Here is a 23084-nt window from a genome sequence, read left to right on the forward strand (position 1 = left end):
ATCGGGACACTGATCATGAGGGCACTAGGGTGAGGAGCAGCCATACATGGCCATTGGGACACTGGCGCCACAACATCACAAGATGACCCAAAAAAGGACTAGTGGGTTTGAAACTAACCTAACAACAACGTTAGTCAAATGTTCCTCTAATGCTTTAACCCCCATGGCTTCCATAGGTTTAACCTCCAGCTCATCTGCATGGCTGATCCTTAGAACGTTTTATGTGTTTAGATTCTACCCAATCTATCATGTCTCATAGAATTTGTCATTAAGACTTTTAAAATATGAAAATGTTGTTAATGGAAGCCTTCGATGTTGCTTTGAGAGTGAGGAAAAATAAGGAGCAACACTAATTGGCTCTTTGTTGAACCAGAACATGTGAAATGGTAAAAGAGAAATAGTCCTCCTCTCTGATGACTCCATCACCACAACATCAAGTCCAGATTCACCACATCAACCATGGAAGCAGAACGGATCTCAAAGCCCCTCCTGAAGTAGCAGACCATGGCTCTGTTTCAATAGCCACACTACTATCAACACTACTATACCATCTACTTCAAATTATGTCATGTATTGGCCATGAATTCTAAGTGGGGTGCTAGTATGGACATTGGGACCACAGGAGGTTGGTGACACCTTAATTGGGTAGGATGGACTTGTGGTAATGGCTGGAGCGGAATAGGTGGAATGGTATCAAATACACCAAACACATGGTTTCCATTATTATGAGCCGTCCTCCCCTCAGCAGCCAGGTCCTGCAGTCCATGTCCACTGGAGGCGAAGTCCACTTAGACCACTCCCACCCAGGCAGGAAGTAGAACCACTCCTGTACCACTCATTCAGGGACACTATGGGAATGTCATCCTTCCTAGTTCTTCAAAAGCTAAATCTCTGAGAAACACACAGATCAGACACAAGCTATATTGATATTGAACTTGAAGAGAAGTACCTGTGCTTGTAGAATAGATAAATGCATCTCAGGGAATGTTTTGCTAGACCTCTCTCTACAAGGTCAACACCTTCATAGAGCTCAGCCTCAACCGTGAAAACATCAACAATGTTTCCTCCAGTGAGCCGTTGAGACAGTTATTACAGCTGGGTGCCTCAGTGCAATAAAGTGGTATTTGTTGGTGCAGCAGGCTTTTATGATAAGACTGGACTGATTGAGGATAGGGCTCTGTGATAGAGGATAGATTGGGAAGATGGAGTCATAATTCTCTGAACAGATGGACCCAGCTCCTGAGACCATAGGGAGAATTGACCAATAAATACACACCTGTAAGTGTGCGCACACACACACACACACACACACACACACACACACACACACACACACACACACACACACACACACACACACACACACACACACACACAAGGAAGGCAGGCAATGAGGCAGGCATGCGGCATGCACACACACAAACACACGGACAGAGCTGGACACACACAGTTGGACAGTGCAGGACACACACATTTCATCAGGGAGCAGATGCCATGAAAATAGACCCAGGAAAGAACAAAATGCTATCACTCGCTACTAATGATCCTGAACATGACAGATGCATTCCTCTGCTTGACACTTCTCAACACCTCTCATCTCATCCATATGGAGCACCCATATGCACAGTCACACCACACATGCATCACAGTGTACACAGGTGTACATCCACAACAAGCTACACAAACCTTCACATCTCAATCTTTTAACACGCTCCTCGCATGAGACCCAACATAATGTACATTTCAAGGAGATAACAAAATGACGGTCCCTGGCTTGGATTCTGAATGCATACACCTATACATAGTTAGTCCATTTTGACACAGGGGACGAAGGAAAGAGAGATGGGGGAACGAGGTACGCTTCCAACTGGAATAGGGTGTGTAGGAGCTGGAGCCCAAATCTCCCCCCATCATCATCATCATCATTATCTTCATCATCACCTCAGAGTTGGCATACCATCAGTTACACCCTCCAGCTCTCTGACATATCAGTCAACCTCCTCATCCCCCACCACAGCAGCAGTATCCCAGCTCTGATCACCCACATCACACAGAGAATTCACCAGCAGGGCAGTTCTCCCCTGATTCTCCTTCTCCTCCCAGCAATCAACACAGAAAAATCATTCTGGATCGGTTCCCTGGGAGAATCACTCACACAAGATCCTGAACATCATTCCCACTTCGCCTGACTCCCAGCAGCATCGCTCTCACATGCACAGCTTTCATCCTCTATAATTTCTCTTAGCGCCGCCCCCGTGAGACAGACCCTCTCCGATATCCACCCCCCCCAACCCAACTTCAACCACCCTACCGCTCTGAGACCCCTCTCCCGGTCTCCAACTCATCCACCCAGCAGACAGATAGAAAGGATGAGAAAAGAGCCGTCTACTGTACGCACGCTGACGATCCTCTCGGAGGTGCCCCCTCGGGAGACAGTGGTCCCGTTGAGTCCCACCAGAGAGGGAAGTGTCTGGGACATCCAGTTGGTCACCATGGCCATGGTGCTGAGCACCGCCCCGATCTTCAGCAGCGGCACGCTCATTTTGCCTGTCCCCCCACCTCCACACTGCTCCGTGCTCCTCAGCCCCTACCGCCCCTCTGCCCTGCACTCTTCCACCCCACTCTGCCTGCCTGCACCGGGACCAGTTAGTCAGCCAGGCAGGAGCAGAGAACCAGGCGGACAGGCAGTTAGCCAGAGACACAGCCCCAGCACGGTGGCTCTCTCCTCAGCCCAGGGAAGATACTAGAGCAGCACTGATAACCACAGACCTAGGCTTAGTCAGTCAGTCAGCCAGCGGTAGAACCAAAGAGCGGGGCAGAGGACAGGAGCTCACATCCAGCAGCAGCATCACACTGGGTTTATCTGTCTGAGAGCAACTGCCTGCCAGAGCCTCTCTCTCCCTCGCTCGCTCTCTCTCAAGATACAGAGCTGCGCATTGGCTGCCTCCCTCTCTCCTCCCCTCCCTAGCTGCCTCTCTCTCTCTCTCTCTCAATCCCCTCCCTAGCTGCCTCTCTCTCTCTCTCTCTCTGCCCTCCCTAGCTGCCTCTTTCTCTCTCTCTCCTCCCCTCCCTAGCTGCCTCTCTCTCTCGCTCTCTCTCTCTCTCCCCTCCCCTCCCCTCCCCTCCCCTCCCCTCCCCTCTCTAGCTGGCTCTCTCTCTCCCTCTTCCCCTCCCTAGCTGGCTCTCTCTCTCTACTCCCTGGCTGCCTCCCTCTCTCTCGTTCCCTCCCTGGCTGCCTCCCTCTCTCTCGTCCCCTCCCTGGCTGCCTCTCTCTCTCTCGTTCCCTCCCTGGCTGCCTCCCTCTCTCTCCACCCCTCACTGGCTGCCTCCCTCTCTCTCGTCCCCTACCTGGCTGCCTCCCTCTCTCTCGTCCCCTCCCTGGCTGCCTCCCTCTCTCTCGTCCCCTCCCTGGCTGCCTCCCTCTCTCTCGTTCCCTCCCTGGCTGCCTCCCTCTCTCTCGTTCCCTCCCTGGCTGCCTCCCTCTCTCTCGTTCCCTCCCTGGCTGCCTCCCTCTCTCTCGTTCCCTCCCTGGCTGCCTCCCTCTCTCTCGTCCCCTCCCTGGCTGCCTTCCTCTCTACTCCCTGGCTGTCAGCGTCTCCTCCCTTACTCCAGCCTTTCTTTATATGCTTTACGTCCCTCCTTTCTTTTTAATCTCTCCCTCTCTTTCACGCCTTCTATCGCAATTCTCTCCTGACTCTTTAGCATGTTCATTGAAAAGCACACAGTCACAGAGAGAGACAATGACACTGTGGAGGGAGGCTGCAAGGGTGTGTAGATGAGTGCAGACAAGACAGGACAGGACATTCAGTGTTCAACACCATGACTGTGTTGGGTTCCATTACTCTGTCCATCTCACAGTTAGCCTGCAGCCTGTTCAGAGGCATCACCTCATATACATCCCCCTCTCTACTCAGATGGACTGGAGGAGGAGGAGGAGGAGGAAGATACAAGCAGGGTGGGTATTAATGAGGAAGATGAGGGAGAGGAAGAAGAGGGAGAGGAAGAGAAGGAGCAGGCTGCATGCTGATGGTATAATGAAGAAGAGGATGAGGGTGAGGAAGAAGAGGCAAGCAGGGTGGGTATTAATGAGGAAGAGGAGGGAGAGGAAGAAGAGGAGGAAGAGAAGGATGGCGAGGTGGGTATTAATGTGGAAAGAAGTGGAAGAGGCTGCATGGTGAGATGGACATAAGGAGGAAGAGGATAAAAATTAGGGAGAGGAGGAGGTGTAAGTAGGCATTCTTGTCAGGGTATTAATGAGGAAGAGGAGGAGTGAGTAGGCAGGATGTGTGGGATGGGTATTAATGAGGAAGAGGAATGAGGTGTTCCAGCCCACAGCTCCTCTTCTCCTCCTCTCCTCTTCTCTTCTCCTGACAGCCCATCAGTTACCCCTCCTGACTATTCCTTAATCACCCTGTAATATGCACTCTCAACCGCTACAGCCCCGCTCGCCACACACACACACACACACACACACACACACACACACACACACACACACACTGCTATCTTTTAACTCAAGCTGAACGAACCCCCTCTCTCAAAGTACTGGCCATGCGAGGAGCGTTCTGTGTGGACCTAACTAACTAAATGAGTTGATGAAATAGAAAGTTAATCAATAATAGGGAGGTAATTATAGAAGTGGAGAAAATTGGAAGCCTAATGGATCTGACTGTGAAATGAAGTAGGAATTAAGAGGCTTTTCATGGAGCAAAATGGCTGCCATGTCGTGCATCACCAAGGTGGGTGTTACAGAGTGGGGGTGGTAGAGTGAGTATGTGGAAACCATGCAAAGCAGTTGATTATCATCATTGTCATCAGGTGGTGGTTGTTATCATCATTACTTTCTTTTGTTTTTGTGAAAGTGTTTCTTGAACCAGGCAATAGTGTCATGTTTCAGAACTTCTGCTTACTCTGCCCATAGAAGATGGTGTCAATTTACCCTGTAGGGATTATGCATCAGCATCAAATTACCTTCTAAAACAGCAGCCACTCATAATGATGACAGACTGCCTGGGTATGACAGTATGCCCATGTCATCTCCTCTCCTCTTTGTGTATGGTGACTGATTGATCTTGTCAGACAAGCCTCTCCTACCCAGATACCGACACTGGGCAGGGGCTGGGTTGGGGCTGGATGGATGGTGAGTGATATGGGGTTTGCTGTGTAGGGCCATGGGTTGACATGTTATGAGAGGAGACAGCTTGCTGAGCTCCATCCAAGACATGTCAGGCCTCCTCAGCTCACCTACTTGCTCTCTCTCTCCCACTCTGCCTCTCCAGCCTATTGCTGTGACAAGGCTGCCCTCAAGTGGCCAGTAGGAGCATTACAGCTGTTCAGCTCACGCCCATTTGCTTGAGGCCAATCAGCCTTTGACATTTACTGCCTCGCTGGTGTTAACCCGATGGTGGTGACACACGATTGTCACAGTTTAGTATCATGATGGCATGTCAAGGAATAATTGAGTTACACATCCTCTCTTTACAATAATCTGTTGTAATGGTTCTATATTCACTATGCTTTCCCTTCTAGGCTGTCGTATGACGCATTTATACATGTAGCTAGATTATTCACAGATCACACACACACACACACACACACACACACATACACACACACACACCACACACAGAGTTCACTGCAGGATCCTTACCTTACCCTGGACATGAAAGAGTAAAAGATCACAGCAAAGCAGACAGAAGTACCCCTAGTCTAGTTGAACCTGAGTATGAGTGGGCTGGGAATTGCCAGGGACCTCACAATACGATATTATCCTGATATGGTGACTGGTAGCCTAGAGGTTAGAGTGTTGGGCCAGAAACCCAACGGTTGCTAGTTCAAATCCTTGAGCAGACAGAGTAAAAAATCTGTTTATGTGCCCTTGAGAAAGGCACTTAATCCTAATTGTTGATAATGGTTCATGCTGGCTGTGATCCCACTGTCTCAGGGATATGCAAAAAACACATTTCCATTTCATACATGCATATAATACACACTTGTACATGTGTGGAACAGGACTAATGTAAGCACCCATTACATTATTATTACTTAGGTGCCGATACAATATGTATGTGATTCGATACTGCGATTTTATTGTGATTTGATGTTCCAAAAATATTGCTCACTATGTGCAGACAGTGGCGGTCGGTGCCGTTTATGATGAGGGAGGACGAATTTAAATGTTTTTATGAGCATGGCCTTATTTATATTACAGCATATTGGATAACTGTCATTCATACTTCACCCAGCTCAACGTAATATGGATAGGCTTAGGCTACTACATGTAGGCGCACAGGTCCAGAGAAATCAGAGTAATGAAGGTGACAGACAGTGACACATTCAATACTGCCTTGCACACTCTTGCCTACATCTAGCTGATCTAGGTTGTAATCATTAGTCCAACAGTTGCAGATGAGAGTTTCTATTGGACATATTCAGGTATGTTTATTCCCGTTTTGTTCCGTTTGCTTCCGTTTAAGAAAGGCTTTTCAACAGAATCGGCAGAATGAATACACCCCTGATCGATGTAGCCTATATATACTCTGAACAAAAATATAAAAAGCAACACGCAACAATTTCAAAGATTTTACTGAGTTACAGTTTATTTAACCTGTTGAGTGTAGGGGGCAGTATTTTGATGCTTGGATGAAAAACGTACCCAAATTAAACTGCCTATTTCTCAGGCCCAGAAGCTAGAATATGCATATATATGCAGATTAGGATAGAAATCACTCTAAAGTTTCAAAAATGGTCAAAATATTGTCTGTGAGTATAACAGAACTGATATTGCAGGCGAAAACCTGAGGAAAATCCAACTAGGAAGTGCCTCTTATTTTGAAAGCTCCCTGTTCCATTGCATGCCTTCCCTCCATTTAAAGCACATATGTCAGAGTCAAGGCCCGCGGGCCACATCCGGCCCGCAAGAAGGTTTTTTACGGCCCCTGGGATGATCTTGATTTATTATTAGAACCGGCCCGCAGCAAGCCGGCAGCCCGCAGATCTTTTACACGCACCAATACTACATTTCCCACAATGCAAAGGTGACGCACCGAGCAGTAGGCTGCTTCATTTCAATATTTATTGGCACAGCAGTCGTCAGCATCACAGTAAAATTAACTTTCAGATACCCATCAAAAATGGCAAAACGGAAGGTGGATACTGAGAACCGGGGGTTTCAAACAAGGTGGGAGTCGGAGTATATGTTCACGAAGGTAGCTGGAAAACCTGTGTGTCTTCTGTGTGGAGAAAGTGTGGCGGTACTGAAAGAGTATAATCTGAGACGACATTATGAAACGAAACACGCGGACACACACGCGGACGCAACTGTCAAGGCCAGTTTTATTTTGGCAGAAGAGATCGCTAAATCAGCCCGGCCATTTACGGAGGGGGATTTCATCAAAAACTGCATGATTAAAGTTTGTGACGAAGTTTGCCCAGAAAAAAGGCAACTCTTTTTAAATGTGAGTCTGAGCAGAAACACCATTGCCGAGAGAGTAGACCAGTTGTCCATCAATCTAAAAGAGCAGCTTGTGAAAAAGGGAAAAGATTTTATTGCATATTCCTTGGCTGTGGATGAGAGCACCGACATTTCTGACATTGCCCAGTTGTCAATTTTCATCCGCGGAGTGGACTCCAACCTAAGCGTGACAGAGGAGTTTTTGGCTTTACGTCCTATGCATGGCACAACTACGGGGCATGATTTGTATGAAGAGGTGTCAAGATGTGTAAATGAGATGGAGCTGCCTTGGGAAAAACTTGTGGGTTTGACAACCGACGGAGCACCTGCGATGTGTGGACACAGGAGCGGACTGGTGGCGAAGATACGGGAAAAGATGCAAGAGGAAAACGCGACAGGTGAGCTGACAGCTTATCATTGTATCATACACCAGGAAGCGTTGTGCGGTAAAGCCTTGAAAATGGAGCATGTAATGAGCATCATCACGCGCACAGTTAACTTTATCAGAGCCAAAGGTTTGAATCACCGCCAGTTCAAGGCATTTCTGACGGAGTTAGAAACGGAGCATGGTGATTTGCCTTATCACACAGAGGTGCGATGGCTAAGCCAGGGAAAGGTGCTTCAAAGATGTTTCGAGCTTCGTGAGGAGATTTGTCTGTTCTTGGACAGCAAAGGGAAAGACACAACACAACTCCGAGACGAAATGTTTCTGTGTGAAATGGCTTTTCTGTGTGACATTACGAGTCATCTGAATGCAATAAACTTGCAGCTGCAGGGTCGGGATCGTGTCATCTCTGATATGTACAGTACAGTGAAGGCATTTAAAACCAAACTGACTCTGTGGGAGACGCAGATGCGGAAAGAAAATTTGAGCCACTTTCCCAGCTGCCAGACCATGAAAGAGAAGCTCTCTACCAGTGCGTTCCCGAGCACACAGTTGGCTGATAAAATAGGTATGCTTGCCGCTGACTTTCGACGCCGATTTGCTGACTTTGAAGCACAAAAAAGCAGGTTGGAACTGCTCGGTAACCCATTTGCTGTTGACGTGGAAAGCTCACCACCAAACCTCCAAATGGAGTTGATTGACCTCCAATGCAATGATGCACTGAGGGCAAAATATGCGGCAGTGGGTGCTGCGGAGTTCGCCCGTTTCCTCCCCGGCACAATGCCCCAGCTGCGCATCCAGGCTGCTCAAACGTTGTCTATGTTTGGCAGCACATACCTGTGTGAACAACTGTTTTCTTTGATGAACCTGAACAAAACATCACACAGAAGTCGACTTACTGCTGAACACCTCCACTCAATTCTGAGGATTTCTTCAGCTCAGAGCCTTACCCCGAACATTGATGAACTTGTGGAAAAGATGGGACACCACCAAGTATCACCCTCAACCTCAAACAAGTGAACATTACTGTGCAATCACATATTTAGAGTTTTTACTCAGTTCAAGTTTAAAAGTTAAAATTTAATATTTGTTTTCACTGCATGTTACTTCTCCTTAAACAAAGTGTTGTTTTTGATTAATAGATTTTTGCACTTTATTTTTTTGTATTTCAATCCAATTATATTTTAAAAATATTTCAGTTGAGTGGATGATAGAAAATTGCTATTATTGTTTTTTCTTTGAAGTAAATTTAGCCCACTTTTGCTAAAATAGAAAATATAGTCTACTGATGGTGCCTTGAATACCGGTTTCTTTCATTTAATGTTCATGTTATGGGGATATTTATATAAAGGAAATTTGTCTTTTGTGTCTGTTGAAAATTAAAGATTACTGACAGAGCCATAAGAAAATATTGCTTTATTTATCTGATCATATTGTAATATATTTGTTAGGTTTTCAGTAGGTTCAATTAGGTTCACTAGACTATATGCGTCATTTAAAAATTTTTCAATGAACATTCGAACAGTCCGGCCCTCGTCTTGTAGCTGATTTTTTTATTTGGCCCTCCGTCCATTTGACTTTGACACCCCTGATTTAAAGGGATATCAACCAGATTCCTTTCCCTATGGCTTCCACATGGTCTGAACAGTCTTTAGACATAGTTTCAGGCTTTTATTCTGAAAAATGAGCGAGAAAGACCACATCGCGTCATTGGATGGCTGGGTGCCAGCAGCGTTTTGCATGCGCCAACAGAGTGGAGCAGACATTTTCTCTCTCATTCCTATTGAAAAAGCTAAGGTCCGGTTGAAATATTATCGATTATATATTGTAAAAACAACCTGAGGATTGATTATATATATTTTTTGACATGTTTCTACAAACTTTACGGATACTATTTGGAATTTTTGTCTGCCCCCTCGTGACTGCTCGGGATTTCTGAACATAACACGCCAACCAAACGGAGGTATTTTGGATATAAAAATAATCTTTATGGAACAAAAGGAACATTTATTGTGTAACTGGGAGTCTCGTGAGTGCAAACATCCGAATATCATCAAAGGTAAGCGATTAATTTTATTGCTTTTCTGACTTTCGTGACCAATCTACTTTGCTGCTAGCTGTTTGTAATGTTTTGTCTGCTGAGAGAGATGTCCTTACATAAACGCTTGGTATGCTTTTGCCGAAAAGCTTTTTTGAAATCTGATACTCCGGGTGGATTAACAACAAGGTAAACTGTGTTTTGCTATATTGCACTTGTGATTTCATGAAAATTAAACATTTTTAGTAATTTAATTTGAATTTGGCGCTCTGCAATTCAGCGGATGTTGACAAAAATTATCCCGCTAACGGGATTGGTGCATCAAGAAGAAAAGGAAATCAGTCAATTTAAATAACTGAATTAGGCCCTAATCTATGGATTTCACATGACTGAGAATACAGATATGCATCTGTTGGTCACAGATACCTTTAAAAAAAGGTAGGGTTCTGGATCAGAAGGTAGGGTTGTGGATCAGAAAACCATCAGTATCTGGTGTGACCACCATGTCCCTCATGCAGCGCGACACAGCTCCTTCATATAAGTTGATCAGGCTGTTGATTGTGGCCTGAGGAATGTTTTCCCACTCCTCTTCAATGGCTGTGTGAAGTTTCTGGATATTGGTGGAACAGGCTGTCGCACACGTAAATCTACAGCATCCCAAACATGCTCAATGGGTGACATGTCTGGTGAGTATGCAGACCATGGAAAAACTGGGACATGTTACAGCTTCCAGGAATTGTGTACAGATCCTTGTGACATGGGGCCGTGCATAATCACGCTGAAACACGAGGTGATGGCGGCGAATGAATGGCACGACAATGGGCCTCAGGATCTTGTCACGGTATCTCTGTGCATTCAAATCAATAAAATGCAATTGTGTTCGTTGTCCGTAGCTTATGCCTGCCTATACCGTAACCCCAACACCACCATGGGGCACTCTGCTCACAACGTTGACATCAGAAAACCGCTTGCCCACACGATGCCATACAAGCTGTCTGCCTTCTGGCCGGTACAGTTGAAACCCAGGATTAATCTGTGTAGAACACCCTTCTCCAGCGTGCCTGTGGCCATCGAAGGTGAGCATTTGCCCACTGAAGTCGGTTACGACGCTGAACTGCAGAGTCAGGGGAAGACCCTGGTGAGGACGGCGAGCATACAGTTTCTGACAGTTTGTGCAGAAATTATTTGTTTGTGCACAACCACAGTTTCATCAGCTGTCCGGGTTACTGGTCACAGACGATCTCGCAGATGAAGAAACCGGATGTGGAGGTCCTGGGCTGGACTGGTTACATGTGGTCTAAGGTTGTGAGGCTGGTTGGACGTACTGCCAAATTCTCTAAAACAACGCTGGAGGCATCTTATTGTAGAGAAATTCACTTTAAATTATCTGGCAACAGCTCTGGTGGACATTGCTGCAGTCAGCAGGCCAATTGCATGCACCCTCAAAACTTAAGGCATTGTGTTGTCTGACAAAACTACACATTTTAGAGTGCCTTTGGATCATCTTGGCAAAGGAGAAATGTTCTCTAACAGCGATGTAAACAAGTTTGTGCATAACATTTGAGAGGAATAAGCTTTTTGTGCTTGTCTAGAAATTTGGGGATCTTTTATTTCAGCTGATGAAACATGGGACCAACGCTTTACATGTTGCGTTTATATTTTTGTTCAGTATAATTCCTTCTCTCCTCCTGTCACCTTTTCCCTTCGCTTGTGGACTTCAGTGCACAATACAACAGCTGTTTGTGAACACCTTGACAAGCCAAACTTTCCTATCATAACCGCAACACACAGCCGTCATCGTTGCCCCCATATTAATGTCATAGTCAACATAGCTACTAGAACTAACACATTAGTAAACCCGCTACAATCATACAGTACAGCAAGCAGTTTAGCAGTTAAACTGGCGGGTCCCGGTGGCAGCTCTTAGAAGAGTTCTATTTTTGGAAAGCCATAGCCAGCTAGCTTACAAAGCAACCCTCTGTTTGAACCGTGTGTTTGAGTAGGCTAAACTAGATAGTTACATTCGCTAGCCAAGTAAGTGAAAGTGAAAGTAAAACTTAAATACTATGAAATAAGACTCTCTCTCTCTTCTCGCTTCTCCTGTTCAACTATTGTCTTTCTCTGTCTTTGAGTGAACTACATTTTGTGGATTGCAGTGCTAGCTAGCTGTAGCTTATGCTTTCAGTGCTAGATTAATTCTCTGATCCTTTGATTAGGTGGACAACATATCAGTTCATGCTGAAGAGCTCTGATAGGTTGAAGGATGTCCTCTGGAAGTTATCATAATTACTGTGTAAGTCTATGGAAGGGGGTGAGAACCCAGAGGAGGACAGGAGCTGACTGTCCTCTGGCTACACCATGGTGCTACCATACAGAGTGCTGCTGAGGCTACTGTAGACCTTCATTACTATTACCTTCATTACTAAACAGTGTGTTAATCAATTATTTGGTGACGTGAATATAATTAATATATTTTGATCAAAAAAGTTAAACTTTTGTAATGTTTCACTTGACATTTTTCTGATATTCACTGAGGAGGATGGTCCTCCCCTTCCTCCTCTGAGGAGCCTCCACTGGCTGCAGAGAGAGAAGAGAGAGCATGATAAAATAAGTTGATCAATAACGTAAATAAAAGTGCTGAAAACATGTTGGCTCACTATTTGAAAATAGTTTTGGGGTTACGTATTGAGTGTAATACAGCATGTGTAAGCAACACATCATACATATGTTAGTGTCCATGGCCACCGGATGGCAGCAAAAGGTTTAAAGAGATGATTTAAATAAAGAGACAAATGTATCACTGACAACTATACAATACAGTATCTCACCTTGTGATACTAGTACATGTTTCTACAGAACGGATCTACCGAATCATTACTGATCTCTAGTTTGTAAGACAGATATGCAAGATGAACTAGACACAGTTTTGGGGGAAGCAAGATTTACTGGGAACATAATAACATCTGCCATATCTATTAGAGGAGAATCAATGCATTTCAGTAAACCCACTGTCAGACTAAAGTTTGCACTAGTATGATCCGACAAGCTTTAAGCAAATATTGTCTCACGTCTGGAGTACTGCAACTCGCTGTTGGCTGGGCTGCCCGCTTGTGCCATCAAACCCCTGCGACTTATATAGAACTCCACAGCCCGCCTGGTGTTCAACCTTACCAAGTTCTCCCATGTCACCCTGCTCCTCCACACACTCCACTGGATTCCAGTCAAAGCTCGCATCCTCTACAAGACCATGGTGCTTGCCTACGGAGCAGCAAGAGGACCCTGATTCTGCCACCTCTTGTCTCTTGGGCAGTTCCCGCTCAGCCCAGTCCAAGCTCTTCTCTGTCCTGGCACCCCAATGGTGGAACCAGCTTCCCCCTGAGAGTCCCTGCCCATCTCCCAAAAACATAAAACATCTGATACTCTACCTCTTCAAAGAGTATATTAAACTATTCCCCCCCCCAAATCTTTTTTTTTTTTAATTATGCCTTTTGTAAACTAACACTTGCACCCGACAGCCCATCCCACCCATCTCTACTGTTAGCTACTTGATTGAGTACAAATGTACTATGACTGTGACATGGGGTTGTCCCACCAAGCTATCTTAACATGAATGTATCTTAACATGACTGTATCTTAGTGTAGCCGATGTGAAATGGCTAGCTAGTTAGCGGGGGTGCGCGCTGGTGGCGTTTCAATCGGTGACGTCACTTGGTCTGAGACCTTGAAGTAGTGGTTCCTCTTGCTCTGCAAGGGCCGTGGCTTTTGTGGAGCGATGGGTAACGATGCTTCGTGTCCCTGGTTCGCGCCCAGGTCGGGGCGAGGGTGTCATACCCTGGTCAAAGTATTTTGTGTTTATCTTCATTTATTTTGGTCAGGCCAGGGTGTGGCATGGGTTTTTGTATGTGGTGTGTTGGGATTGTAGCTTAGTGGGGTGTTCTAGTGAAGTCTATGGCTGTCTGAAGTGGTTCTCAATCAGAGGCAGGTGTTTATCGTTGTCTCTGATTGGGAACCATATTTAGGCAGCCATATTCTTTGGGTGTTTTGTGGGTGATTGTCCTTAGTGTCCTCTGTGTTAGTTTGCACCAGTTTAGGTTGTTTCGGTTTTCAAATTAAGTTTATTGTTTTTGTATTGATTCGTGTTTACGTTGTTTTATTAAACATGAATCTCAATAGCCACGCCGCATTTTGGTCCGATCCTTGCTACACCTCCTCGTCCGAAGAGGAGATAGAAGAAAGCCGTTACAGAATCACCCACCACAACAGGACCAAGCGGCGTGGTAACGGGCAACGGCAAAAGCAGCAGCAGGAGAAGGAACAGAGGCAGCAGCAGCAGGAGCAGCAGCAGCAGTGGGAGAGGCTGCACTACTTGGAGAAATGGACTTGGGAGGACGAATTAGACGGAAGCAAACTCCCTGTGCTTACCGGGGGGCTAGAGAGACCGGGCAGGCACCGTGTTATGCTGTGGTGCGCACGGTGTCTCCAGTGCGGGTGCATAGCCCGGTGCGGTCTATTCCAGCTCCGTGTATCGGCCGGGCTAGAGTGAGCATCGAGCCAAGTGCCATGAAGCCGGCTCTACGCATCTGGTCCCCAGTGCGTCTCCTTGGGCCGGCTTACATGGCACCAGCCTTGCGCTCGGTGTCTCCGGTTCGCCTGCATAGCCCAGTGCAGGCTATTCCACCTCGCCGCACTGGCAGGGCGACCGAGAGCATTCAACCAGGTAAGGTTGGGCAGGCTCGGTGCTCAAGAGCTCCAGTGCGCCTGCACGGTCCGGTCTATCCAGTACCACCTCCACACCCCAGCCCTCCGGTAGCAGCTCCCCGCACCAGGCTTCCTGCGCGTGTCCTCGGCCCAGTACCACCAGTGCCAGCACCACGCATCAGGCCTACAGTGCGCCTCGCCTGTCCAGCGCTGCCAGAGCCTTCCTCCTCTTCAGCGCTGCCGGAGTCTCCCGCCTGTTTAGCGCTGCCAGAGCCTTCCGCTTCTACAGCGCTGCCGGAGTCTCCCGCCTGTTCAGACCTGCCAGTCTGCAAGGAGCTGCCAGTCTGCAAGGAGCTGCCAGTCTGCAAGGAGCTGCCAGTCTGCAAGGAGCTGCCAGTCTGCAAGGAGCTGCCAGTCTGCATAGAGCTGCCAGTCTGCAAGGAGCCGCCAGAGCTGCCAGTCTGCAGGATGCCGCCAAAGCTGCCAGTCTGCAAGGAGCCGCCAGGGCCGCCAGTCAGCATGGAGCAGCCAGGGCCGCCAGTCAGCATGGAGCAGCCAGGGCCGCCAGTCAGCATGGAGCAGCCAGGGCCGCCAGTCAGCATGGAGCAGCCAGAGTTGCCAGTCAGCATGGAGCAGCCAGAACTGCCAGTCAGCCAGACTCTTCCAGATCTGCCAGTCAGCCAGACTCTTCCAGATCTGCCAGTCAGCCAGACTCTTCCAGATCTGCCAAACTCTTCCAGATCTGCCAGTCAACCAGACTCTTCCAGATCTGCCAGTCAACCAGATCCGCCAGTCAGCCAGGATCTGCCAGAACCACCAGCTAGCCAGGATCTGCCGGATCCAACTACCTGCCTGAGCTTCCTCTCAGTGCTGAGCTTCCTCTCAGTGCTGAGCTTCCTCTCAGTCCCGAGCTTCCTCTCAGTCCCGAGCTTCCCCTCAGTTCCGAGCTTCCCCTCAGTCCCGAGCTGCCCCTCAGTCCCGAGCTGCCCCTCAGTCCCGAGCTGCCCCTCAGTCCCGAGCTGCCCCTCAGTCCAGTGGGGTTCTGGGTGAGGACTACTAGGCCATGGTCGGCGGCGAGGGTGGACTATCCTGGGACGCGAGGAGGAGGGACTAAGACTTTGATAGAGTGGGGTCCACGTCCCGCGCCGGAGCCGCCACCATGGACAGACACCCACCCGGACCCTCCCTATTGTTTTGATGTGCGTCCGGGAGTCCGCACCTTGGGGGGGGGGGGGTTCTGTCACGCCCTGGTCAAAGTATTTTGTGTTTATCTTCATTTATTTTGGTCAGGCCAGGGTGTGGCATGTGTTTTTGTATGTGGTGTGTTGGGATTGTAGCTTAGTGGGGTGTTCTCGTGAAGTCTATGGCTGTCTGAAGTGGTTCTCAATCAGAGGCAGGTGTTTATCGTTGTCTCTGATTGGGAACCATATTTAGGCAGCCATATTCTTTGGGTGTTTTGTGGGTGATTGTCCTTAGTGTCCTCTGTGTTAGTTTGGACCAGTTTAGGCTGTTTCGGTTTTCACATTACGTTTATTGTTTTTGTATTGATTCGTGTTTACGTTGTTTTATTAAACATGAATCTCAATAGCCACGCCGCATTTTGGTCCGATCCTTGCTACACCTCCTCGTCCGAGGAGGAGATAGAAGAAAGCCGTTACAGGACGTAAAAGTCTATACTGTTACATTAACAAGAATGTATCTTAACATGAATGCACTAACTGTCAGTTGCTCTGGATAAAAAAGTCTGCTAAATGACTAAAATGTCAAATGTAATGTAAAGCCATTCTGACAATTTACCTCCTTTTCCCTTTCTCTCCATTTCTCTACTCTACTCTCCTCCTTTTCTCTCCATTTCTCTACTCTCCTCCTTTTCTCTCTCTACTCTCCTCCTTTTCTCTCCACTCTCCTCCTTTTCTCTCCATTTCTCTACTCTCCTCCTTTTCTCTCTCTACTCTCCTCCTTTTCTCTCCATTTCTCTACTCTACTCTCCTCTTCTCTCCATTTCTCTACTCTACTCTCCTCCTTTTCTCTCCATTTCTCTACTCTACTCTCCTCCCTTTCTCTCCATTTCTCTACTCTACTCTCCTCCCTTTCTCTCCATTTCTCTACTCTACTCTCCTCCTTTTCTCTCCATTTCTCTACTCTACTCCTCCTTTTCTCTCCATTTCTCTACTCTACTCCTCCTTTTCTCTCCATTTCTCTACTCTACTCTCCTCCTTTTCTCTCCATTTCTCTACTCTACTCTCCTCCTTTTCTCTCCATTTCTCTACTCTCCCTTTCTCTCCTTTTCTCTCTTTCTCTACTCTCCTCCCTTTCTCTACTCTCATTCTCCCTTTCTCTCAATTTCTCTACTCTCCTCCATTTCTCTCTCCACTCTCCTCCATTTCTTTACTCTCCTTCTCTCTATCTCTCGTCTTTCTCTATATTTTTCCCAGACTTTATTTTTCTCTACTGACCTTCTTTCGCTCTCTCCTCTCGCTCCCCCCCTCCCCCTGCCTGGCTACCCAAACTTCTTGCTAGGCCAAACGCCACGCCCACTGACAGTTTCTTATCCACAATGAGTCTGGATCTGAGTACCTACCTTACAATTTCTAGAACGCAAACACATTCTAACCATTCTGATTGGTCCCATAAACCGATGGATTGGGTCAGAGCCAGAACACACGTGGGTAAAGCGATGTTTGAAAAATCTGTCATTGGCTTTGATACTCTGATTGGTAAGAGATGATCCAATCGCTGATGACATTGGTTTGTACAGCACCCATGATTTTGACGTCAGCACAAACGGCTTCAACTATGGCAATCTCAGACTGAAGGACAGTATGTAGCAAACAGAGCAGAGGAATAACTCAATTTGAGTCGTCAGGCAATCCCCCCTCTCGCCCACTCTCTCCCTTCCTGTCTCTCTCTGCCCTGTGGCCATGGTGAAATGGCATCACATCTCCGCATTCTACTTGTGTCCTGTAGGCCTCTCATTCCTTCTATTTCTGTCCAGAGCTCTTAAACTCTCATTAATGATATTAACCATATTCTCTCACATCCACAAATACATGTCTGCATACATACTTTACATATCACTACAGCCAACTCACGTCTTTTGATGTCTTCCCACATGCAACGAGACTAAATAGGATGATACACATCTAATGAAAAATTCCATTGTAGTCGTTGCCCATGGCGATTTTCTATAAAGGGCATTTTTAATCAGTTCCTACTGTGAGGATGCCCACCAACAACAAGAAATGGCAGTCTCTGTGTATCGCCCATGGAGGGCAGCAAAGCACTGCTGAGCCCCGAGCTATAAACTGTCTGAGACAACACTCAATACTGCCTCGCTGCGGATTAGACTGCAGACAACTGCATCGACCACACGTATTGACACATGCACCATGAACACAGCTTCTGTCCAGCTCCACTCTCTGTCAGTCATAGCTTGAATATCACCTCACACTTTTGTTGAAACAAACTCAATCCAAGCAACAGTACTAGAGACCAAGGCCTTGTCCAAAATGGTATCCTATTCCCCATGGGCCCTGATCAAAAGTAATGCACTATTTAAAAAATAGGGTGCCATTTGGCCACATCCCAACACTCATTACCACAGCTAACAGCTGCAGTATAGCTAAGAGCTAGTCCTACTGTGTAAGATATGAATGGTTTGAATGGTTTCATTCTAAGAATACTGCCTATTTATTATGAGTCATAATGCATTCGATGAGATCACAGCCATGGAGGTCCACTTGCCTTCCTAGGAAATCACGATCAACATCAGTCCAAACTAAGCATGATCTCATTTCCATGGCAATGGTTTCAAATGGCATGAATATAGCCAAAGTTCAGAGAGGATGGCATGCTTGGTGAGTTAAGACGGAGTGGATATTGAACTATCCCTATGGGGTTAACAACCGTGGCATTTAAAACCACACAGGGACCACAAGGGGACCATGCTTACATGCATCATGCATTGACCCCTGCAACCACATCATATTGAACTCATTCAATAATGCAAGCAGCGAAATGTCACCGCAAAGGAAGTGCAGTCATGTCACACGTAGACCGCAAAGCATCAACTGATATGATATGACAAGACATTGTATGCAGCTGACATGTAGACCATACATTTAACGTGTATGTATGTATGTATGTACGTACGTACGTACGTACAGTGGGGAGAACAAGTATTTGATACACTGCCAATTTTGCAGGTTTTCCTACTTACAAAGCATGTAGAGGTCTGTAATTTTTATCATATGTACACTTCAACTGTGAGAGACGGAATCTAAAACAAAAATACAGAAAATCACATTGTATGATTTTTAAGTAATTAATTAGCATTTTATTGCATGACATAAGTATTTGATCACCTACCAACCAGTAAGAATTCCGGCTCTCCCAGCCCTCCTGTTCTCCACTCATTACCTGTATTAACTGCACCTGTTTGAACTCTTTACCTGTATAAAATACACCTGTCCAAACGCTCAATCAAACAGACTACAAAATTGTAGACCTGCACAAGGCTAGGATGGGCTACAGGACAACAGGCAAGCAGCTTGGTGAGAAGGCAACTGTTGGCGCAATTATTAGAAAATGGTTCAAGTTCAAGATGACGGTCAATCACCCTCGGTCTGGGGCTCCATGCAAGATCTCACCTCGTGGGGCATACATTTTTTTAAAATGTTACCTTTATTTAACTAGGCAAGTCTGTTAAGAACAAATTCTTATTTTCAACGACGGCCTAGGAACAGTGGGTTAACTGCCTGTTCAGGGGCAGAACAACAGATTTGTACCTTGTCAGCTCGGGGGTTTGAACTTGCAACCTTCCGGTTACTAGTCCAACCACTAGGCTACCCTGCCGCCCCTGATTATGAGGAAGTGTGAGGAAGGTGAGGGAGGTGAGGAAGGTGAGGGATCAGCCCAGAACTACACGGCAGGACCTGGTCAATGACCTGAAGAGAGCTGGGACCACAGTCTCAAAGAAAACCATTAGTAACACACTATGCCGTCATGGATTAAAATCCTGCAGCGCACGTAAGGTCCCCCTGCTCAAGCCAGCGCATGTCCAGGACGTCTGAAGTTTGCCAATGACCATCTGGATGATCCAGAGGAGGAATGGGAGAAGGTCATGTGGTCTGATGAGATAAAAATAGAGCTTTTTGGTCTAAACTCCACTCGCCGTGTTTGGAGGAAGAAGAAGGATGAGTACAACCCCAAGACCACCATCCCAACCGTGAAGCATGGAAGTGGAAACATCATTCTTTGGGGATGCTTTGCTTCTAAGGGGACAGGATGACTGCACCGTATTGAGGGGAGGATGGATGGGGCCATGTATCATGAGATCTTGGTCAACAACCTCCTTCCCTCAGTAAGAGCATTGAAGATGGGTCGTGGCTGGGTCTTCCAGCATGACAACGACCTGAAACACTCAGCCAGGGCAACTAAGGAGTGGCTCCGTAAGAAGCATCTCAAGGTCCTGGAGTGGCCTAGCCAGAAGGTCTGTATGGAGGAGTGGGCCAAAATTTGTGATGCAGTGTGTGCAAACCTGGTCAAGAACTACAGGAAACGTATGATCTCTGGAATTGCAAACAAAGGTTTCTGTACCAAATATTAAGTTCTGCTTTTCTGATGTATCAAATACTTATGTCATGCAATAAAATGCAAATTAATTACTTAAAAATCATAAAATGTGATTTTCTGGATTTTTGTTTTAGATTCCGTCTCTCACAGGTGAAGTGTACCTATGATAAAAATGACAGACCTCTACATGCTTTGTAAGTAGGAAAACCTGCAAAACCGGCATTGTATCAAACACTTGTTCACCCCACTGTATGTATGTATGTATGTATGCATCTATGTATGTATGTATGTATGTATGTATGTACAGCCTGCATCAGCATTTTCTCACAGAGGCAGGGTAAAAGACGAGGGAGGACTGGAAAGGTTCTCTTAAAGATTTTATGGATATGCCTAGTTTGGAATGTGAATGTGTCTGTGTGTCCATGTGTCTGCACACTAGAGGAGGAGCTATAGGAGAAGGGCTGGAACGGACTAAATGGAACAGAGTCAAATGTGGTTTCCATATTTTTGATGTGCGTGATAATGTTCCATTTAGTCCATTCCAGCCATTAAAATGAGCCCGGCCTCCTATAGGTCATCCCACCAGCCTCCTCTGATGCACATGCATGCGTGTCTGTGCCTCTCCATTGAGCTGTGAAATATGTATCCTGTAATCATTGTTGCCACAGTGGCGTGTGAAGGAGAGAGCTGGCCAATACAAGCATACATCACCACAATAGATTCTCTGTATCTGTATATAGTCCTACCGCAGACAGAGTAGACTGAGGTGGGTTGTGGGAGAACTGAAGTCATCAGTAAATGTCTGTATCCTCTAATTGACTATGACAGATTTGATTTGCTGTTTGTTGATGACTGCTTCTACTGACCCGTGTGGGGTAGGATTCACATGATAGGCTCATAACTCCGTGGTTACTATTAGTGGGAGTTAAAGCGCTAAATGGCTGACAAGCAGCAGGGAACTCACACGCGTCAAACCCTGCATCAGTATCAGCCAGAGAAAAGCTATGACGAAACATCATGAAAAGAGATACAATCATTGCATGGCAATCAGCCGCCATGTATTCTGCTTCACTTGCTACAGTGGCACTGCTCGTCATCCCGTATAAGCTACCTACTTATGCCCCGTGCCCATTGGAGCAGGCTCAATGCAACCACTTACTGTAGCAGCTAATGTCCCTGCCTGCATGTATCCATCCCACACACAATTACCAGGATCACCTCCCTATTCACTGCACCTCCATGACCCAATTACCATCCAGCCATCAGCCCGGGACACGGAACCACAGAACACTCGCTGTGGCGCATCAGAACAGGGGAAAAAGCCGGTGCCATGTGCTGACCTTTCCTGCATCCAGCTAATCAAACACTGACTCTCTGGCGGTCAGTCTGGGGAGTGGGGGGGGCTCTTCTAGTAAATGTAGTAATTACTGGCAGCGAATTGGGAGTCTTAAGCCTGACTGACTGAAAGGTAGCTGAGGCTGAAAAGAAAAGCTGATAATTGAGGCTGCCCCCCCATGGCCTCTCACTCTGCCTCATCAAAAACGCCCTTCACTCCCGCTCACCGCTTGTGGCGCGGGCGTTGTCACTGCTATCTCTCAGAATAATTGGCTTTCCCCATTCAAAGCCCCAACGATAGATCACTCCTTTCCTCTCTCAGGAGAGGCCCAGCTTGCTTCTCCAGTCCAAATGGTGTGGCATTTTTAGACAATCCGCGATCTGAAGTGCATCGTCTCCTAATGTTTATAGGCCTACAATACTCTCTCGATACTCTCAACCCACCTGTGTTGTTACAGAGAGGACTCTTCAAAGTATCTGTTCATTACTGTGGTGGAATCACCCTGATCTGTTTTACCTGTCTTGTCTCCACCCACCTCCAGGTGTAGCCCATCTTCCTCATTATCCCCAGTGTATTTATACCTGTGTTCTCTGTTTGTCTGTTGCCAGTTCGTTTTGTCCGTCAAGCCTACCAGCATTTTTCTCCTTGCTCCTGTCTTTTTCTATACTTCCTGTTTTCCCAATTTTTTTGAACCATTCTGCCTGTCCTGACCCTGAGCCTGCCTGCCGTTCTGTACCTTGTCACATGGCCCTGGATTATTGACCTCTGCCTACCCTGACCCTGAGACTGCCTGCCGTTCTGGACCTTTTGCATCCTATCAGGATTACTGACCTCTGCCTGCCCTTGACCTGTCATTTTGCCTGCCCCCTGTTCTAGTAATAAACTCTTGTTACTTCAACACTGTCTGCATCTGGGTCTTCCCTAAAACGTGATAACGGAGGGTGATTGTACTGTAATGACTAGAAGCTTTCTTTCAGCAACCTTTTCATATTCAGAACATTTAATATAAAAGCCTGGAGATTATTTCAAAAGCCTACCACCGTGCCAGTCAGGCATCTCCTCAGACAGCTGGTGGGCCAACGGTTTCCTGTCTGTCTGTAGTACCTCATTCCCTCTCCACCTGAGGCAATGTTCACACATGTCAACCAAGAGCAAAGTGAAGGTATTGAAGTGATTAGCTAATCACTATGGGGCATTACACAGAGAAGGCAAAGAAAAGAGAAAGACAGGGAGGGAGAGTGCAAGTATGGTTATCTGCAACCCAATATGGCAACCGGAGTGTGGGTGAGTGGGTGTGTCGAAAGGAGTGGGTGTATGGGAAAGCAAATCAGCTAATTGGGCAGATTTGATGCCACTCAAGACTGTTTTGCATGGCTGATTGGGCTGCACTACAAGTCAATAGTACGCCAGTGGGAGCTACATGGATTTTTTTTTTCTCTCTCATGATTTCATTTCAAGTAGGATAGTGTAACAGTATAACTTTAGACCGTCCCCTCGCCCATACCCGGGCGCGAACCAGGAACCCTCTGCACACATCAACAACAGTCACCCACGAAGCATCGTTACCCATCGCTCCACAAAAGCCACGGCCCTTGCAGAG

General features: G+C 46.8%; 1 protein-coding gene across 4 annotated transcripts in view; it reads right to left on the minus strand.

Moving 5' to 3' along the window:
- Window positions 1-23084, minus strand: part of LOC139422230 (olfactomedin 2a) — a 113500-nt gene that overhangs the window by 58499 nt on the left and 31917 nt on the right. Inside the window, exon 1 of one of the 4 annotated variants that reach the window (XR_011635714.1) lies at window positions 2399-2853. The exons of 2 other annotated variants lie outside the window; for them this stretch is intronic. Coding sequence is in view for 1 of the 2 variants with exons in the window: in XM_071173400.1 (XP_071029501.1) it covers window positions 2399-2542 (144 nt within the window). In the remaining variant the exon portion in view is untranslated. Of the gene's footprint in view, window positions 1-2398; window positions 2856-23084 lie in introns of those variants that run through there. One more of the 4 variants, XM_071173400.1, reaches the window with a different exon arrangement.

This window comes from Oncorhynchus clarkii, chromosome 12 (assembly GCF_045791955.1).
Source record: "Oncorhynchus clarkii lewisi isolate Uvic-CL-2024 chromosome 12, UVic_Ocla_1.0, whole genome shotgun sequence".
NCBI lineage: Eukaryota > Metazoa > Chordata > Actinopteri > Salmoniformes > Salmonidae > Oncorhynchus > Oncorhynchus clarkii.